The sequence below is a fragment of the Nymphalis io genome, chromosome 15 (assembly GCF_905147045.1).
Source record: "Nymphalis io chromosome 15, ilAglIoxx1.1, whole genome shotgun sequence".
In the NCBI taxonomy this organism is placed as follows: domain Eukaryota; kingdom Metazoa; phylum Arthropoda; class Insecta; order Lepidoptera; family Nymphalidae; genus Nymphalis; species Nymphalis io.
The window spans coordinates 4,973,753-4,995,921 of record NC_065902.1 but is presented as its reverse complement, the minus strand read 5'-3'; the positions used below and the strand labels follow the sequence as shown (position 1 = coordinate 4,995,921).

Here is a 22,169-nt window from a genome sequence, read left to right as displayed (position 1 = left end):
AGTATTTCAATGCAGATGTAATGTCTTAAAAAAATTAACTTTCACTTTTAATTGAACCGAGTTAAATGCGAAAACGTACCAACTCACATTATAAAGTTAAAAAAAATATTTTACAAAGAAATTTAGTACCTGTTAGTATATATGGCTAAAACTTTAAACCAGTTCACCTCCAATCGAATGAACTAAAATTTTAAACATTTTTTTTATTACAATACAATCAATTACATCAAACTGTATTTATTTTATACATTTAGGTAGTATTGTATTGTATTGATAGTTACTTTAAATTGCAATTATTTTAACTATGTAATCTTCAGTATTTTTATAAAAAAATTGGTATTTTATAATCAATTATAGCACGAGATAACTGGGAATGTTGTTTTATTCACTAAAATGTTATAATATAATTTTCTTCTTCGAGTGCCACTCCGACTAGCGAAGGTTGGCAGGCAGCTTTAAATACTCCTTCTTGTTCTTCGCGAGGCGTTCGGCAGCACTCGCGGTTCCCGTCCATTCACGGATGTTGCACAGCCAAGACTTTTTTCTGCGCCCTGTTCAGCTCTCCTTCCGGCAACTTTTCCCATCATAATCAGTTGCAAAAGTTCATATCTTTCATGCCTAAGCACGTGTCCGAGATATGCAACTTTTCTCTTCTTGACAGTCTCCAAAAGTTGCCGTTTTTGGTTGACGCGTCGCAGAACTTCCACGTTCGAGACATTTTGAGTCCAACTAATGGCCAACATACGTCTATATGCCCACATCTCGAAAGCTTCTATACGTTTTTTGAGGTCTTCTCTAATTGTTTAATATAATTTTGGCATACGATAATTAGCTTCTTATTAATAATATAATTTCCTAATAGTCGAGAATATAAGCATGTCCTATAGAAGTTGTAGTTTTTCCTTTTTTGCATAAATGAGTCCAATTCAACAGTTATTTAAATGTAACTTTGCATTTGATGTCATTTAAAACGCCTAACGCTGTTACAATATAATTCTAAAGTGAAAAAATTATCTGTAGCACTATTTTTTATTTTAATAAAATAGTACGCACATTGAAATTGTTTTTATTACCTCTCAATTATCAACGATTTTTTGTGTTTATGACGCCATAATTTTGGTGAGTGTGGCGACGATCAGTTAATTATAAACAATAATAATTACGGACGTATACTTTGAACCCGAAACTTAAATTAGTACATAACTACACACTGAAATTAAAAATATTAAAATACATTAGTTTAGAACGCTAATAAATACTAAATAAATAAACTATTTCTTAACTAAGCAAATATAATTAAATAATACTTATCTAATAATATAAATATTAAATCGTTCTAGATTCAATTTAAATAAAGAATAGAATGAATACCTGCTTTCAAATTTTTTTATATTCCCTTCAATTTAAGTGTCAAGCTCGTGTTAGGTTAGCCTGATGAGTCAAGATCAAACCTGTGACGGTAATACTGCTAGTTGATTTACGCAAGTAATTTATTCATATGAATGGAGATAAAAATGTTGACAAAATTATTCTCTGTGTAATACTCGGTGTTATACGATAAAGGTAAATGAGTGTGCATTACTTACAACCGGAATAAACTAGTTTTAAATGTCAACTAAAGCAATATTTAAGTATCGTCTTATAACTCATTGTGATAAGCTCTAATTGGAGGTGAAAGAGAGAGCATTGACGCAAATCAATAATGGATTAGGCAAAGGTCGCCGATATAAAGTTAACGATTTGTTTTAATTATAAATATCTTTCACTTATCGGAGAAAGTATATACAAATCTTAATAGTTTTAATAGTAATTTATAATAGCCTTTTGTTATCTGTTAGGGCCGATAAGGACGTAGTAGTAGTACCTATAACTGCTTTTTATATACAGCGGAAGTCTTCCTCTTCCTTCCATGGAAATATGTTTAAGGTTTAAGATATGATTTCTTTTATATTTTATTTCATTTGCTTATGAGATTACATTTCATATTAAAAAGTAATTCCACCTTACCAAGTCATTATATTATTTTAAATTTATATAAAAATATGACGTAGATACCAATGTTATTCTTTAAAAATACCCTTCAGGTATTTGTATCTAAAGACAAGATTTATTTGAACTTTTATTTGCTTTAGATTATATTTATGTAACTACATGAAATACTCAACTCGTATAAACGAGATTATATTATGTGTAACTTTGTTATCAAGTATATTTGCAGGAAGTCTCTTGAAAGAATAATATTAAAACATATATAGCTTAAAACATAGATAGCTTTTATATTTTTATTTTAGATAATCTCTTTATTGTATTTGTATTTTAATTGTTGGATAGGGTTTAGATTGAACAATCTGAAAGTTGGGATTTTAACAGACTCTTATAAATAGTTTATACTGTTTCATTTAACAAAATGTATAACCGACATAGAAAAAACGCCGACTCATAGAATAGAAAACAAATAAAACGTTTTTCCTTCATTGGTTTTAATTTGTACCTACTTCATGTTTAATATACTATTATTTTAAAGTATAATATGTGTAAACTTATATATATAAACGTTAGCAAGGATAAATTCAGAGAAAAATATTCAAAAGGACGTAGGTTAGATAAATATAAAGTAAATATTATGAACACCGCACGCTCGGCAATTCATATGGCCGCGTTTTATTTTCAGGTGGTGGTAAGATGTTTTGGTTCTTTTACTTGTATGATACGATATATATTTAAATATATAATCAATTTATTTTTAAATAAAATCTAATGGTAACCAAATGAAATCAGTTTAGGTAGCTATGGGTAGTATTTAATATTTTGCAAGGGGGAATTCCTTTCCATTTTCCTTATCTTTTAATGATATTTATTTTCTGTTATACATTATTAATTAAGTTATAGAAGATTTTCATTGTACACTATATAGGAATACCTATATGAGATGGAATAATTAATTAAATCTATACTAACATTATTATGCTTTCACGAATAAACCATTGAGCTGATTTTGATGACATTTGGTATGAAGCAAGCTTGGAACCCAAGAAAATTAGGCTACTTTGTTATATCTTACACCTATAACAAAGGGCAAAGCAGCTTACGATAACTAGTAAAATAAAAACGTTAGATATAACGTTAACGTTATAAAATAGTCTTCAGAGACAAAAATATAATTTTTAATTATAATAATAAGTACCTAATTATCAAAATATTTTAATGTGTTAGGTACCTATATTATTGTTTTAGATATCCTTTGTTTATGTTTTTTTAGAGTTTAATTGCTCGTAACTTTAAATAAATCAATGGAAGTCACTATAGATTTATTTTAATATTAAGTTCCTTGTCACACGTGACATGCGCAAATACGCGCGAAGATATTTTTACCCAAATTGAGGTCAAGGCTGTTACAGTACAAAATTAAATATATGGCTCTCAATACACGTACAAGGTATTTTCGCGATCTAAAATGACTATATATAGTATATCTATCCCTGTTTGAAAATATATAAAAATAAATTACAATAATAAAAGTGTTAACTGTTATGATGTATTGATACCTATGTACTTTTTTTTTATTTTAGTCGAAGGAAAACTTGCAAGTGGCCATCCTCCTTATTATAAGTGGTCATCTCATAGACTCCAGTACTGCAAGAAGTAGCGCAACTTATTGCACTCCCAACAATTTGATCTGTAATACTAGATTGTGTTACATCCCTTGTATTTGTAATTACCCTCACTCCGAAATCATTTAAATTCTGGAAGACTGGAATTTAAATATATGTATATATAGTATAATCGTACATACTTTCCGTAGATACTGGTTTTTTTAATTCGATACGTAAATACATAAATAATGCGTAATCTAATGCTTGAACTTGATATGACAAGACATTGCATGTTTAACGTACACGTGTCACACGAATACACATTCATAACGACAAAGTAATCATATTGTTATGTTTATTCAAAGAAAGTGTATATTACAACTACTAGTATTTATCATTAGCTGCATTGAAATCTGCCTAAGTCCGGGTTGATATCTGTTTTATACTCGTATAAACAATATTATTGTAAAAAGTCCATAAAGTTGATATCTATAAAATTTTTATATTGGGAAATACTTTTTTGTTATTAAAATAAATAATGTAAAGGAAAAATGTTTGGTTATTTACATAAAGCCATAATTAATTACAATTATAAAGTTAGGGTTCCACGTATAATTAAAGATAAACTTACCGTGTGATTCATAGTATGCCTTATCTGTCTACCTTTTAAAGTGTTAGTCTTCCACTAGTCTAGAATAATTGAAATAAATACCTATCGATTTAAATAACAGGAGTATTGGATTTATCTATATCAAATGGATAATTTGTCAGAGTATTTTTCATTAACAACAGTAGATGGAAAATATGAATGAATAAAGAAAGAAGCAACTTACAAGACGGTCGTATCTATCAATCTAGAATTTTTGACTTTTTGAGCCTTGAATTATTTATATAGTTCTCGAAGTTTAATGACCCCTTACAAACTTATAGTTTAGGGAAATTAAATACTTAAATAATTGTTATATGTAAAAAACTTTTTATTATATTTATCATTGATAAATGTAATAGATATTGTAAGGGAGCATCGCTAACCGAGTCGCTTGATTTATATTAAAACTAGTTGTTTCGTGTGTTCTGAGCTATTTTTACAATAACTACGATAGCGCGGGCTAGGAGGAGAATCGATTTACACGTTTATAGGTATGCATGTACGGCGTACATCTACAAATCCATCAACACAATAATCGTTGTTGATAAATGTACCGAAAATATCTCGTGTTGAATATTTTGGAATGTGTAAATTTGCTAAAGACTAACTAAAAATCTAGAACAGCGTTGAGTAGCTGCATTATGAAACCTGTTATATTATATATTAGATATATACTAGTCTAGTAAGTATTAGGTATTTCAGACTAGTGTCTGCGTAGTAATTTATTTAAAAAATTTACTAAGTTATCATTATACATTCCGTATCTATTTAATTTACTCAGTATTTACTTATAAAATTAATATCAGTTCTATAATCAGAAGGGCCGTTACATTAACATACAATATTATAATCAGGGAGTTAGTATTGTAATTAATGTGAATTCGTATTAAACAAAAAAAAAATTATTTCCTTACAATTGGTAGGCGGACTAGAAAATGGGTCACCGAGTTGTAAGTGGTCGTAGTGACCAACGCCCGGACATTCCATACATCGCCTAGCGCCACCAACCTTGGGAACTATGAATTTAGTCTTCTGTACCTGTCACTCACTCACCTTTAAAACAGGAACAATACAATTTTAAGTAGTGCTGCCTAGCGATAGAATAAATGATGAGTTTTAACTACCCAGACGGGCTTGCAAAGGCCTACCAACAAATAAATTAATTTTGTAATAATCGCTTAAAGAATTAAATTGTATCGTAAGATATAATTTTGTAAACATAATTAAGACATGTTACGCTACAGAGCCAGTGAAAGTTAATTGTGAATTGAGATTCTAAACAGCGCGCTATCGAAGTGTATCTAGTTATGATTTTGTCAAACAGTCATAAAAATGTTCTATAAAAATATTTTTCTCTTTGTAAAGTACCTACGGACATTTGGACAGCAGTCCTCTACTAGAAATCGGAGTTATCCGTTGGTATTTAGATCCGTGCTTAAGTAAATATTTGAATAACAGTAAAACGTGACACTGACTAATAACTTTTTTTAATTTAATTTTTATATTACTTATGTCTTAGAATATCTTTATCGTCAATAGGACAGTGAACTATGATGAAATATTAATTTATTTTTAGGTTGTATTTTTAAAATATGTATTTTTTATTGGTTATAAACATGCTATAATTCAGTTTGCTTGCATTCATTAATTTAAAATATTAAGAAACTTCAAAGTAAAGGTATATCCTTCAAACTTTTTTCTCCTGGTAATTTGTATTTTTATAATACCTACGATGTTCGCTTATTTATTATTTTACATAATTTAAAAAATATGTTTGCTAAATTCACGGCTCGGCTTCCTCGGCTTTGAAGGAAAATATCTTAACGAAATCTGCAAGTATTGAATTAAATTTTACCACGGTACCATTTTTAGGTACCATTCAACACACATTCTACTGCCAAACAGCAATGCTTAGTATTGTCGTGTTCCGGTTTGAAGGTTGAATATGCCAGTGTAACAACAGGCACAAGTGACATAACATCTTAAATTCCCAAGGTTGGTGGCACATTGAGGTTGTAAGAAATGATTTATATTTCTTACAGCGCCAATGTTTAAGGGTAATGGTGACCTAACATAAAGTGGCCCATTTGACTGTCCACCGACTTGTTTTATGTAACAAAAACCTATTTTCTCAGAAATCGTTATCGAAAAAACTTAAAACACACGTTAATCTACAATCAAAACTAGATATTCATCAATTTCTCCCCTTTTCAAAATACTGTAAAAATTATTATCACAAGATTTTTTACTGAATATGCGGGCATTTTCATCGGTAACACTTAACATCTAATCGAACAAGGGAAACGGCGTTTTAAAAGTTGAAGCAGACTAATTAATCAGGCGTATATCGGAGTAATATATTATTCCGAAAAGAAACGATATATCATTAAAGCTTATGTTACGGAACGATGTACCATAAAGATTATGTTGCCAAGAGTCAATACATTTTATACGGTTCAGTAATCGTAAGAACTAGAAACAATCGAATGTCACGGATAAGCATATTGCTATCATGCTTTACTAACTATACATAAATGCGACGGAATTACACAAACGTTATGTAACTATGTGCAATGTTTACGAGTTGAAATCTAACATGAAATTTATACTTTATATATTTCATGTTAGATATATAATAAGAGATTATAGATATGTATTATAGCAAAATTTTAAATGACACGTTTTTCGAGGTTATATTTGTAATATAAATATATGAATAATATGCAGATATGATATGGAGATGTCTATACCTAACCTCTATTACAATGATACATTTTATCATCACCAGTTCGATAATTTAGCTATGGAAATCCAACTTAAATCAAGCTATTTTAAAAATAATATTAAACAAATGTATACATCTGCTGGAATACAACCATAGATATAGAAACGTTTAAAGGAATGTTTCCTGTCATTTAATTTTTTTTCTTATTAATGTAACCAGCTAAATCGTTTACCTGGGAAGGCCTCGTATGGACGCCTACTTAAAAAAATACATACCTGGCTTCCCTTGACAAGTGTAAGAATTTTATTTGTGGTCGTAAATAATAATGTTAACAAAAAATACTTAATATAAGATATTTTTAGTAGAAAAAAGTAACTACTGCATTGCTGGACTGTGTTTAGATATAGCGCTCTTAATGGTAGAATTTAGAATGCATATTCTAAAACGGTTTTTATATTCATTTAATCTTTTGAAATTTGGTTTAAAACTGTTTACAGTTGTTTCAGGTACAAATTTATTTTGAACAAATGACGGCTGATTATAATAAGTAATAAATACACCAGTAGAAGTAATAAATTTTAATATCTTTAATATAATAACTTATGAGATATTTTAAATTTAATTTTAACAAAATATCATATATTGTTAATACGATGACAATCGTTCAGTTCTCTGTTTTTTATATATGCGCGGGAAAAACTATTTTTGTAACCTTTTTTTTACCAAACAATACCAATGACGTTCTGAAACCGATTATATTTTTATTAAATGAAATACAATATAGAAATATGTAATTATTAAATATATTAATAAATAAGTATTTCTAACATTCGGCCATTCTGACCATTAAGTTTGTCCTCAAACTTACTCTTCCTCCACTATTGATAACTTGGCACCACACTCCTCATTAATGATTATGCGAGCATTGACTACAAAGGTTAGCACCTCACCCCTCATCACAAATTGCGACCGTGTGAGACTTCCCAACCACGACATATTAGTCGTAAGGTTAGCACCTCACCCCTCATCACATATTGTGACCGTGTGAAACTTCCCAACAACAAATAATTCATCTTTACATCAATCATCTTACATTTTTTTTTAATATTCATATTTTCTATATTCATCTTTTTAACTAAAATTATGTTCCAAATTTCAAAAATATAATTTTAAAATTTCAAATCCAATTATGTAATTCACAATCATACTTTGTTATAATGCATATTTTCTTAAAGATGTTCAAAAAATATAAATAAATATTTAAAAGTTTAATATTTTGTAACAAAGCAAATTCTTCAGTTATATAAAAACTGTTACAATTTGTTTACAGTGTACACCATTTACAATTAATATCATTTCATATTTACTAGAATATATTTGTTCTTTACAAACGTCTTTAAGAAATTTCAACAAGTCTTCAGGCTCTGCAAAACGCGCGGCCGACTCACCAGCACTTATTGAACGATCATCTATACCGTGTATAATGCAATCTACCGCCTTCTTACCAAAAATATTACGTGCATTTAATAAATTATTTTTATCATAGAAATATTCATCTAAACAATCACCTACCCTCATTCGTTTGTCGAACGTTTCTTTCTTTGAACCCTTATCGTTATCGTTATCTCGTCCGGTCGCAGAATAAACTCTTGAAACTGCAATATCTCGTCCGGTCGCAGTATGTAGCCTCGGAGTCACAAGATCTCGTCCGGTCGCAGAATAGTTCGCTCCCCTTTCAACGCCATCTTGTCTGGTTGCAGAACTGTTTTCAGTCAAATTAATACAAACGCGTCCGGTCGCTGAATCTTTTGTTCTTTCTTCGTGACATGTGTTATCACTTCTCTGTACTGGGCTTAGTGTTCCAGTTCTATTTCTTTCACAATGGGTAGTCGAATAACGTGTTGAATGGTTTCTATTCTTTGATTTACTTTTCTTTTTTCTTGAGTGTCTTCTATTGTTGTATTGTAGTACTATTAATGTCTTCGTCAAATTGTCTTCTTCTTTTCTCAGAATGACTGCGTGATCGTGAGCGTGATCGTTTAGAACGATGCATTGTTTAAAAGAAAATTATCCCACTTCTGATAATAAATACACCAGTAGAAGTAATAAATTTTAATATCTTTAATATAATAACTTATGAGATATTTTAAATTTAATTATAACAAAATATCATATATTGTTAATTCGATGACAATCGTTCAGTTCTCTGTTTTTTATATATGCGCGGGAAAAACTATTTTTTAACCTTTTTTTTACCAAACAATACCAATGACGTTCTGAAACCGATTATATTTTTATTAAATGAAATATAATATAGAAATATGTAATTATTAAATATATTAAATGAAGTACATAAATAAGTATTTCTAACATAAGTAAGTACCTAAGTACGAAGTAAATTTAAAGCTGTCATGTTTTATTTTTGTTAACTATAAGTAGCATTTATTCTGAACCTCCAGATTAATATTTCAATTTTATATTTTAGGTTGTTTTTTAATGAATAGGTAGGCAGACGGGCAAATGGGCCAACTTAAGGTCTGTCGTCACCATCGTCCATAGTCATTGGCACTAAGAAATATTAAAGATCCCTTCGCCAATGTGCCACCAACAATGGTAACTAAGATGTTATGTATCTCAGGTCTGTAGTTGCTTTGCTCGCCCACCCTTTAAACTGGAAACCGACAATACTAAGTACTGTTGTTTTGCGATAGAATATCAGATGAGTGGGTACCTACCCAGACGAGATTGCATAAGGCCCCACCACAAAGTGAAATAATTGGACTTTTCAAGTTGGACTAATTGGACTTTTTATATAATTAATTATCTTTATTTCCAAAGTAAGCATATAGTTTCGGGTGCCGCTTATCATGGAAAAATGATTGCATTTTCGTCTCACAATATTATCATTGTCTAATCATACATAAAGCATTGAAGTAATCTAACGTGTGTTTATTAAACACTTCTTCCTTTTCTTCGAATGTTATGGCTATGCCTGTAATCATCATATAACAGAAATTTGATCCATGTTCTCTTTTAAGTCGACCATTGTTTCTGTATGATGATACGATTTCTTCTGTGATTTTCAAATTGACTACATATTTGCATCATAACATTTCACGTGAGTAGGAAGATAATCGCCGTCGGAATTTTTATCAAATTTTTGTCAAAGGTTATATATCAATATAGTTTAAAATAGGAACACAAAATAATAAATAAAGTAGTTTATATAAAAATAAAGTAGTTTATATCAAATTCGACGAGCCGTTTGGCGTGGTTGCTAGGTACCTGCCCTTTCACGCCGAAGGTTGTGGGTTCGATTCCCACCCAGGACAGACATTTGTGTGCATGAACATGTCTGTTTGTCCTGAGTCTGGGTGTAATTATCTATATAAGTATGTATTTACAAAAGATCAGTCTCAGTATCAGTTGTCTGGTTTCCATGGCAAAAGCTCTGAAAATATATATATATACCGATAATTTACTATAGAATGAATCGTTTCAGTTCAAGAATATTTCGAGTAAGGTTTCATATAATCATTGCTACAAATAGAAGTTTTATTCGGTTGACGCGGGCGTTTTTATTCGGGTTAACATAAACCTAAACAGCTAGGTGAGATAGACCAGCCGCTTAGATAGAATAGCCGCAGATAGACTGTTTTATTTGAGGTTATTATAAGAAAAGTAACAGGCATGAACAATAATAGCTCTAAGAGAAAGACAAAAAAATAAATTGACTGTGTGAAGGATGACAATGAAGGGAGTAACTAAGTATGACTGGAGATAGGTAAGTAAGCGAAAAAAATTACTTATAATTGAGTAAATTTATTATTGATGAGTAAATTTTAATAATATATCTTATATTGTACTGTTATATTCTGCTTTTTCGAAATCGTACTTACAAATAAATATCTTTTTAACAAACAATATTGAAAAGATAACTGAAGTGCTCTGAAATCAATTATGAAATATTAGTAAGATAATTTTGATACTGTTATAAATATATTAAATCGATAGGCCTAATTATTGAACCTCAAGATATATGACACATCCATTCTTAACGAAAAGTAAAGTTCAATTCTAGTATTACTTAATCTATAAGTACTTCAGTATTAATTGTTTTACAAAACAGGATATCGACTGTAAAAACCTTACTTATTAAAACAATTGTTTGCTTTCCACGATATCAAAAAAATAAATTCCATTTAGGTGCGGAAAGTCTGTTATATTATTATTAGTCATAGCGACACAGGTTATGAAAACAATTTAAGTTCACAAAATTATGTAATAAATGTTGTTCGTCTTAAATCTTATTATTAATTAATATAGAGTATTTTGTGTTAATTACTCTTATTATTTTTTACTTATTTTTTTCAAACAGTTTGAATATTCGCATTTAGTTATTATCAGAATGAAGATTGAACACTTTATAAACTTAGTATATTTTTATGTCAGTGCACTTCCTGTACTTTAATCGTGGTAACTGTTCTTGTAACGGAAAATCAGTATCAATACACTGATAATTTTCTAGAATAGATTGACCTAAGCTACAAATGTCTGGTGAAAAGTTATCAGCAAACTTAACCCGTTTAAGTGTATCTTATCTACATTTTAGATTTTCTATAACAATTATTATAATCTTCTAATTTAAATCCATTTATAAGTGTTTGCTAAAATAAAGTGGTTGCTATCAATTTTCCCATTAAACTAATATGTATATTGAATGCATAATTGATATCAAAAGATTCTTTATAATTTTGCCCAAGAACTACAATGAAACGACAATAAAAAGCTGTTTAAGGACTTAAATATAATTAAACTGAGTGCATTCACTTGTCGGTATTTCAGTGTGATAGGGTTGCACAAAATCTTATTTTAAATGTGCGTTGGCGTCGCTGCATCACAGTTATATTTGCTTGCTTGCGATTATGCATTTCAACATCGAAGGCAACGTTACTAACATGTGAAGCAAGCTGTATCAGTTAATACGTGATTTTGAAAAGCTTTTATTTTATAAACATTCGAGACTATAATTTTATATTTATCTACTTATTGATTTATCTTAATTTTAATAGACTTATTTCTTCGAGTTCCGTATTTATCATTTTAGTTAAATCATGTTCAACTACTGTTACGAATATGTCTTAATATGGTGAAAATAATAAATTTTCATAGCAGTAAATTAAATATCTTGGAAAGAATTTATATACTCTCATTTTTTTTCTCATCATTAGTATAATTTTCATGTTTTAGCATTATGGAATATAACTAAGCTCATGTAAAATTATCAATATCCTGTAAATTAAGAAACAAACAAGTTAGTACCGAGCACCCTCGTCTGAACTTCGCACTGAAAGGAGGACAGTGACGTCGACCTCGACGTTTTGAGACGTATCAATAGCTGGAAGTTGGAACGCATGCGTAACTTCTCTATCTGTGTGTGTAAGTGTCTGGTGGAGCACGCGGACCCTGCGTGCTACTTCGACCCTCTCTTTTCTGTACATAGGTCTGTCTTTTTCACACTCAGGCTGGGGAGGACCGATTACTCAAGTTTAAAATACCTCACTCGCTGCGTTAACCCTCAGTCGTGTTCAAACTGCGCTTCTATCCGTTTGCTGAGTCTCATCGTGTGAAACGTTCGCATTTGTGACAATATTTTGTATTACAGATATTTCTATTGAACCTTGTTTCGATTATATCGAGAGCATTTATCTGAATTTTGATTTCGTCGAGGTAAGAACTTATACTGATAGATTAAGATTAATATAAGCGCATGAAAAACATTAATAATAGGAAAATGTAAAAATAATTTTGTAAGTAATTAAGTGGTAAGATTGCGTACAGAATGTTCTGGTAAATAAAGTTATACTGTGGTAAGCGCAGCAAATGGCTGACATAGATGCATAAGCAAGCAAGCGCTTTCTCTTGGCCGCCCCGTGTGACTAGTAGCTATTGGATTAAGCATTTACTTTCTCACGTTTATTATTGTGTATAAATAGATTTAGAAATCATCTACCGTTTTAAATGAACTTTATTACAAATAATAAAATCCTTATTGCACGGAATAGAAAATTAAATGCTTATGTTTAGGTATTTATTCCATTTTCCTAATTACAAATGTATTTTTACTAAAATTTTATTTACATTTTTATTTGGTATTTAACCAGAATCATCTATAAAAAATATAAAAGTTACAGGTTTGGATGTACTTTCATCAGAAAAAAAAAGATCTAATCGTGTTTCATTATAATACCGTATAAGGCCTGACCCGTTTCTATGCGGTATCCATACAAACTAAACTTTTTTTTTGTCCGTTGCATAGTGATAAAACAAGTCTTTTCTTAGAAAAGGGAAACGTTTTTAACAGGTATCGAACCCGGACAAGTTTCCGTTGAATTTGAACTGAAGAGACACTTGCGTCGTGCAGCTGTTTAAATATGATTTACCCTTGACTAGAGATTGGGTAGTCACAAACTTATTGATTGATTCTTATTCTGTAAATATTAATGCAATAAATATGCATTTGAAAACCTTAATTTATCGAAGCGAAATTTGTGACTCATATATGAATATCCTCGTTGTAACAATTGGCCAAACTATTGTATATTTTTACTAGACGTATAAATTTCCTGGGTTCCTAATTAGTGGCCTAAAATTACCCTGTTGATTTATTCCAAAAAAAATTCATTAAAATCCAAAAACTTTTCGTCGATATTTTCTAAAAATATTTTTGAACATGACCGCGTTACAGTTTTATATGTGTGCATAATTTAAACGTATTTCGTTATCTTCTAGAATATAGCTTCCTCATTCATATTTCATAATAGTTTTAAGTGTCGGAACTGTAAAGCGTATTTTTATTTATTTATTAATCATTTAAGACACTTATCTTCCCAAAATAAACCCTCCAAATGAAACGAATTCAATCAATTTAATATAAACTGTTGAAGTTGAATTAATTTGATTACATTTTACAATGAAAATGTCAAGGAAATCATAAACAATTTGTTTCTTTAGTGATTAATATTTTTATTCACAGTTATTAAAATATTTTGAACAGATTTCACTTTAAATCAGATAAGATTGTTTTTAATTATCTAAGGCATAAGTTGCATATTATTTTCTAAATTTAGTTTTTACTTTAGGGTACCCGACATAAACGATGTTTTAAAGGTATTATTTTTATTGTCAGGTAGAAAATTAATTAAGCAACCAAGATGATGTCCAGCCCAGTAATGGAATTGCAAGTAGAGGAAACTCCGTTAGCATTACGTCGCCTATGGAACCTTACCCGCGCCCGTCTCGCTGGTACTTCTACCGCTTTGGACGAGGAGCAAGCGTTGGTCGAGACTTTACGTTCAGCTCAGGTATAAATACTTTCATAAATTGCCATTTGTAAAAATCACATAAATTTTACTATTTTTAGGATAACTTATAAAATTAATATATGTATATATATATATTTCAAAACTGGTTATTAATAATATTAGGAAGGAAGTTATTATTGTTAGACGTATTTATTTAAATATACAATACTATTTAATTTTAGACAAGGAAGATTAGAAACGTGTTTCCAGATACTTATGAATTTAAAATAAGATGTAATTATCAATGAAATTGATTATTTATCTTTTTAATCAGTACATATATCACGTACCGTATTGTAGTAATATTGTTCAAGATAATGAGAGAAGCAATCAATGAGAATGAATTGAAACGGTTTTATATAATAGGTAACCTTGTTTAAAAAAAAAGCTATAAGTAATTAATAAGATGTGTCAGTAGAGTTTCGTATATTGAAAGAATTGTTGTCTTATAGTCTATGTACGAATATTTAAAAAAAAATATTTAGAATTTATGATATTAAGATAATACTGAAAAAATATTGAAAAGCTTAGACACAGTCTAAGCTTCGGTGTAAATATAAGAAAGTAAATCAAAAAATAATATTAAAAATATATGTACATATTATATATATTAGTATATATATATTAATCCTGCATTAAAATTTAAATGAAACGTAAGATGAACTTTAACAGTTATATTAAGCTGAGCAAATAAACTAAGGCCACACTGACCTCGTACTTGCCCTTCATGTGCCAAAGTAATCGAATATAATGGAATATTGAGTATAGGAAGTCGAAACTATTTTTGTGACATTACTAGAATTAATAAAATGTCTCCTTTCAACAGAGTCCAGGGCTATTGTGTGTTTATTTTATCTGACCTCCTTTCGATATCGTAAATGACCGTTATCTGTAAAGATTAGCTCAGATTCGTCTCATGACATGACATCTTTACTACTTTATTTATCGCTTAACCAAGATTGTTGTCCGTATATTAATTAGGTCATCTAGTACAGATAAGAGATTTTCAATTTATATTAACCTTATTCCTTAGGAGCCGGAAGGTACACCAAAAAACTGTAAACAAAACTCTTGTGAATATGAAAGCGACGGCGAGGAAGCCTTTCCAGAATTGGATACCTATGTAAGTATTTAATAATATATTAAATAACTGTAATTAGTTTAAAGAGTATTTATGCTTAAAAAAATATAGTTTCGCATAAAGCAGTTTGCCATTCCGAAATGCAAATAGGTCTGCAGAGATTGATTGTTCTACTTAATTTTCTTTTGTATATCATATGTTTCATTGTAAATATATTATTTTGATATAAAGTAAACTAAACCTAAACTAATTACAGCAAATGAACCCTTCGAAGTAAAGTTTGCATAAAATGAACGTTAGCATATACAATTTTACGTATAGAATAAAACTTACTGATACATATTTTATACGTAAATATTATATTGTCCGGTTCAATAGTAACACGTTAATAATTTCAAAAATTTCACTTTCAAAAATTCACTTTCGTTTATTTAACGCCTTTTATAATATAATGTTTTTATATATTACGTTAATCAATCTTAACACAGTAAAACATGAACAACCGCACCTTGATTTTCAGTTATGTTTCTATTTACGTAAGAGTCCCACCCTGCGTGTCTACAATACACAATAAATCGTTTAGGTTATATAAGCCGCTAAGTATTCATTTAATTGTACGCTATTTTCATCCAGACATTTTCCAATTCTTGGCTTCTTATTGATTCAGAATTTGTTGAGCTTCACTGTCCTATTATTCACAGAGTAAGGTCAATAACATAACCTAATGTACAGCTAGTTTTGTGGTCTGTTTTAATATATTTGTTACTTTAGAAATACAAAGTAATTCACTTTTAGTCCAACTTCATAAAACCTCCTTATAAAAAAAGATGGCATTTTGTATAAACTATTCTTTATATGTCTTTTGTATACCCGATTATAAGTTTTTCGCTTGTAGTATTTGCTATAGCAGGCAAATTTGTGAGTCAGCTTATAATTTTTTTCATTTAAAAAAGTCTTTTTTTTTTTAAATATTATATAAACTTTTGTTTATTTACACTTTTAACAGTCATATATTAAGGATAGCGGCACAATCTTTTCGTTACAGTTTTAAAAAGCATTTGCGTAGGTTACGTTAGTTATATATGTACGTGGCTGAAAAAACTATTGACAGGAAATATAAAAATAGACTGAGCATTCTTTTGGGTGGACTTTGTTCGATATAAATCGCAGCAATTGAGTCAATTGAAGTTGATTACTTAGATGCGCAAACAGTTATTATTGTTGTTTTTTTTTCAATTTGCAATATCAAATTGAATAAGCACCTACACAATCATTCACGAATGGCCTTTATGAAACATTTGATTATAATAAAATTCTTTTTTTTTCAAACACGTACGTCATAAGTACTTTTGAAAATTGCTGTAATTATTTTTTTGAATTTTACTTGCCAAGTTTTTCTAATAACATTGTCTTATATTATATCATACTCTGCCAAGTTATGTTTAATAGATATAGGTATAACAGGGGATATATTTAACTTCCTTTATTCTCTTTGGGAGCGGCTAGCGGAATAGTCACATACTCTACTTGGCAATAAATAATTGAAAATATACAATGCTTAAAACCTTAAACTGTAATGAATGTGACTGCAGCTGCTTCGAGTGTTTCGGTATAGAATTTATTGAGGTAAAATTAAGGATTTTCCTCATAAAATAAGAAAACTTTGGGTCATATTAGATAATACTTTTACTGAATATAAACTGTGAATTACTTTAATCTCTTTGCTTGTCTTTATAGGATCAAACTGAACAAGCAACGAAGCCTTCGTGGTCTTTATGGTCAGAGAGTGCACATGAAAAGGAGGTTTTGTTGGATGCTAGTACACTTGGAGATGTTCCCGCCATTTACCGAGTCCCTGCTCCGGCAGCCCATGAAATGCCGGTCATCGGAGTCTACATCGATCCTCGAGTCAGAACCGGCTTCAGATACAAAATTAGACCCATGCAGGTGAGACGAGAAATTCGAATAAATTATTAAGAATGCTCATCACAAATCGTTGCCAGGTTAAGAATTCGTCGCTTTGAATGAGGTTTAAATAAGAAGTGTTGATGATTGCTCTATTCACATTAGAAAAGCAATCTTCCACATTTCATTTTAAATTTTCAAGAATGATATACAGAGAAATCTACAATGTTTTCTTGCATATTTCATAGCAACATTTCTTAAGCCTGTTTTGTTCAATGTGGCTTCATCGATTCGTCGATAGTTTATAAGAATCAGCTTTTGTACCATCATTGTGATGCTTTTCGGCTCGAAACCATCAGGAAAACTCAGAAGATCCATTTTACTTAAGGGCAAAATTATTTACTAAATTGCGAAAGAAATGGCTGGTTAAAATTAGAATCTGCTTAAATTGAATTCAGGACTTTATTAGACGGCTATCTTTTAACAAAACATTGTGGTCCAGGGATTTCATATTTTTTAACGATGTGAGTTTTTTTTTATTTTTTGGTCGATATTCATGTTGTAAATATTAAGTCTTCTTGTGATTATATGTAGAATGTTTTTGCAAGACTAATTTTTCAGAAATCAGCTGGATGGTGAGTTTGTTTTCCGATGAAAACTTGCAAGAATATTCATGAAACAAGCGACAACAATCCTAATGTATTTAACCGTTATTATTAAAAATATTGGTAAATGTTCATAACGATTAATACAACATTATATAATAAAGAATTTACGCAAAGTTTCATATCATATGATCACAAACAAAAACGTTACTATGGATTTTATTTTCAATCTTTGTTACACAATAAAAAGTAAGGTTGTCATGTGCGAGTTATTATTTTTAAATTGATCTTTTAACTTTAACAATGAAGTTATTATTATTATTTAAAAATAATTTTCTTACATAACTAGGATAATGTTTAACATTTTAATGTTTTTCAAAATTAATTAATGTTGTGTCAACCTTACACAAAAATGTTAAAAGATGCTGTTGTAGTGACATATAACGTTTGTATTTATATTTAAAACAAATCTTATAGTGAGTCCGAATTCAATTGAATTAAACTACTAGCTCATTTCAGCAGTTCAAGTAAATTGGGTTACATTAGGTTAGCGGGGTGATAGACAGTGAGTAGCAGTGTCCGTTGCTGAAATTTACAGAATGAAAATATCATCAACGACCAACACTGTTGACTTGCGCGTGTTTGCCACTAGTTGTGTGCCGTTGTAGGCGATGGTATGTGGATCGTCCAGTTTTTCAGACCTACGCCCAGAGAGGCGCTCACAATACAATCTTCAAGAACGCTCGCTGACATCCGACAGGTCAGACTGACATTTTGGCTGGCGGCATGTTATAGGTAAACCATAAGTATCATTCATAAGGGCTCCATGCCATTATTTTTCATACTTTTCTCCATAAATTTAAAGGACACACTCGTATAATTGAATTATTAACATAACTTTAAGTATATAAAATTTATCTAACCCTACATTTAATCATGTGCATTAAATAGAATTTTAACAAGTAATGTTTACAAGAGAATTGCTCGTGAAGATAATAATCTTCAAAATATTCTTTACGATATTCAATATATTATATATTCTGTGATAAAATAAATATACACAAGTTTTCACCCTTCTTAGGCGCAATGTATAAATCATCTGTTTAAATTTTTCAGACTTTGGACGCCCAGCCCCTATCTTTGAAGCCAAGGTACTTGTTTGGAGGCAAGGCCCTTACTCTGCAATCGATCGGACGTGGATTTGCTCGGCGGATGACTTTTGAACCCGTGGACTCAACTTTAAATGATAATAGCAATTACTTTTGGACCGATTCTCGACCAGAAGGATTTGTTTTTGAAATTGAAGCAGTTTCTGCTGGTGACAAATTCACTATTTATGATGCTAACCATGAGCCGCAGGGAATATTGGAAATAATACAACAACAGGTATTTTGTTTGTTTTAACAGTTATACTTACATGACTAACCAACTGTGGATATAGAAACAGGAAAAATATATTTTATCTTATTTTTTATAGAAAAATCAAATTGAGCTGGAGCAAAAAATTTCTGAAGATGGATCTATTGAAAAAAAAGTAAAGATTAATACATTATGTAAAGTGGAATGGTATGAAAACGATGGAATTACAAAATTGGTGCCAGTCACTGGCGTTGCCGTTCTTAAGAAAGGACGAGGAAATGCAGTTGTTTCAAGAGTTGTTAATGTTGCTATTGGTATTAAGCAACTCAAGAAAGGTTACGAGCTTAAATCTGGTATAAAGCCTTCATCTAGAAGAATTACCGTCAATGGATGCGATATCAACGACATTCCATGCCAGTATTCCGTTGTAGGTCTTGAGAGATACGAACATCCCGTTATTGGTAAGTTTAAAAAAATATAATAATTATACATAATTGATTTATTGTCTGGTATAAATATTTATTTCATTTTTTTTTATAGGTACATACGTGGATCCACGAATTGTCCCCGGATTTCATTACCGAGTGAGACCAGCTAACAGCCGTCGCCACTTATTCGAAGGCCGCAGCCTATTATTGCAGTCAGTTGGCATGGGATATGGGAAACGTATCACTTTCAAACCTGACACACTGAATGCACCAGAAAACTATTTTTGGTCCGACTCTCATCCTGAAGGGCTTGGAATGGAACCACGTGCTGTTCATCCTGACATGAAGTTTACTATCACAGGAAATGGAGTAAGTATTAAATAGTTACGAAATGCATATTTTACATGTTTTTGGTTAGATGCCAGAGTATTAATAGATTGCTGTGATGGATATGCGCAGTGTAAATTGCAAATCTGTTTATCTCATACGTTTATCAGCTAAGAACAGTTTATATATTTGTTTTGGCAGAAGAACATTATTTCTAATTTGATTTTGGACTGAAGCCATGTATCCGTCTTTGTTATGATAAAATGAAAAATATTTATTTGTTATTTAAAAATCTACTAAACTAATTTCGTTCTTTTACCTTAGGGTCAGATTGGCGAGGCTAGCGTTTTTCGCGCTGATTTACCACAAATTGAAGAGAGAACAAAATACGTTGATGTGCCAGGAAAGCGAGGAAAAGCCGTTGAGAAATATATCCAAGTCGATGTCACATGTCACGTAAAACTGGCTACGACAGGTGGAGGTTCCGTTGATTCAGAAGTACACCTTATGAAAGTATCTGGTACAGCACTTGTACGCAAGGAACCGGGAGAAGCCGTTGCCAAATTATTGAAAATGTACAATGTTGGTTTGGACTCCCAACTCAACTTGTTGTTTGCCCACTCACAAACTGAGCTTACTTTCCATCCTCTACCCTAAACAGTCTACGAAACCTGAATGGTATTACAATGCACGTGATGGTATTACCGTCACAGATTTGTAATGTAATACCAAAAATACCCACTTGGCGTGAAGAATTTCCGTCAAATATTAACCGATTTAGTACGAGTTTACAACCAAAAGAAGATGAATGTTATTGTACGATTACTTCGGTCAATTCGGTTGTAGATTTATCTCGGCTGTATTGCATAATGGTTATAAGGACTGACATCAATGGCTTTGAAGAATTAGAGATTCCTATGAATGAATGTCTATACAAGCATTGGTACTTATGAAATATTACTCGTAATTCCTAAATAATTTGTATCCACCTGATTCGTGGTTGCTTTTTATTTTTGGAATTTTAAATAAAATAATATTCCTTTTATATGACCTATTATTAATGTTGACAATGTTAATTCAGAGAGAGTAAAGTAAAAGACTATACCCATTACCCACCTTTGTATAATATGAAAATTTCAATGTTGCTCCTATAACAGTTATTTGTCAATAATATTTTTGTTATTTTCTTATTGATTGTTTTAAAAAGCGTTTTTTTTTCAATAAAGTCAAATGAATTTATGTATTGTTTTATTAATACCAAAATATCATGAATTATATCCAAGAACCATGCCAGAGAGTTCACTTGTTACACCTTGTTAAGCATGTGCACTGTAGTAAAAATAATAATTAAATATTTTATAAAGGAAACATAGAATTATTATTAATTTATTTTTCCATAAATTTCATTTCATAATTTTGAACAGATAACAGCATAGCAAAAGATGTACGAATATGCGCTAATAGATAACCACCAAGCACCATCAGGAAATCAGGTATCATGAAAATGATCCACTGTAATTAAATCCAAATCATCGATCAATTATATTTTATTATAAACGCCAATCATTTCACTTCATTTAGTTTTCCAGCCGTATGCAAAACGATTGTAGCGCTATAAACTTTAATATATATTTTTAAGTTAGTTTAAAATAAACGACTATTATTATATTCATTTATTGAAAAAAATACATTAAATTTTAGGATAAGTTAAATTTTTATTACCACCAAAACAAAAAAAAAAACAAAGTAATGAAAATTGTTTGTGACTGTCTCGAAAAGCATTACATGTTGAGTGAGAGATATGCTTTTAATAAGAGCTATAATAACTATTTAATATAATTTTCAACAAAATAAAATCTTTAATTTGTATTGTTAATCAAAAGTTTATATGATAATTGTTTTTTTCTTTTACTTTATCACTAACATTTGCGTTTCAACCCGTAAATAAAGTATTTCAATTGAAATTTGTCATATATTAAATTTATTATTAACTCATAAGACATCTATGTATTATTGCACGTACTAAATATAGCACGACTAATTTCGAATTGAGTAGAGTCGAACTTACCGTATAGATGTCAGCTTACTTCGGACCAAGTGATTTCTACGTCGGCACTAGATGGCGCTGAACAA

General features: G+C 30.3%; 1 protein-coding gene across 2 annotated transcripts; it reads left to right on the top strand.

Moving 5' to 3' along the window:
• Positions 1 to 12,536: 12,536 nt before the first annotated feature.
• LOC126773560 (uncharacterized) lies at positions 12,537 to 21,275 on the top strand. Of its 2 annotated transcripts, XM_050494508.1 has the most exons (8): positions 12,537 to 12,697; positions 14,157 to 14,331; positions 15,365 to 15,454; positions 17,150 to 17,359; positions 19,039 to 19,308; positions 19,400 to 19,742; positions 19,822 to 20,078; positions 20,361 to 21,275. In XM_050494508.1, exons 2-8 carry the CDS (start codon positions 14,182 to 14,184, stop codon positions 20,691 to 20,693), a joined length of 1,653 nt encoding a protein of 550 aa, XP_050350465.1. In that variant the 5' UTR covers positions 12,537 to 12,697; positions 14,157 to 14,181; the 3' UTR covers positions 20,694 to 21,275. The 2 variants fall into 2 exon arrangements, with proteins under 2 accessions (XP_050350465.1, XP_050350466.1); XM_050494509.1 differs by lacking the exons at positions 12,537 to 12,697; positions 14,157 to 14,331; positions 15,365 to 15,454 and adding an exon at positions 16,883 to 17,038.
• Positions 21,276 to 22,169: the final 894 nt, after the last annotated feature.

Excerpts from the sequence above, each read along its gene's own strand:
- LOC126773560 (XM_050494508.1), top strand. The coding sequence starts at position 14,182 with ATGATGTCCAGCCCAGTAATGGAATTGCAAGTAGAGGAAACTCCGTTA. Across the intron at positions 17,360-19,038 it reads ACAAAATTAGACCCATGCAG|ACTTTGGACGCCCAGCCCCT; the intron begins GTGAGACGAGAA and ends TAAATTTTTCAG. Across the intron at positions 20,079-20,360 it reads TTACTATCACAGGAAATGGA|GGTCAGATTGGCGAGGCTAG; the intron begins GTAAGTATTAAA and ends CTTTTACCTTAG.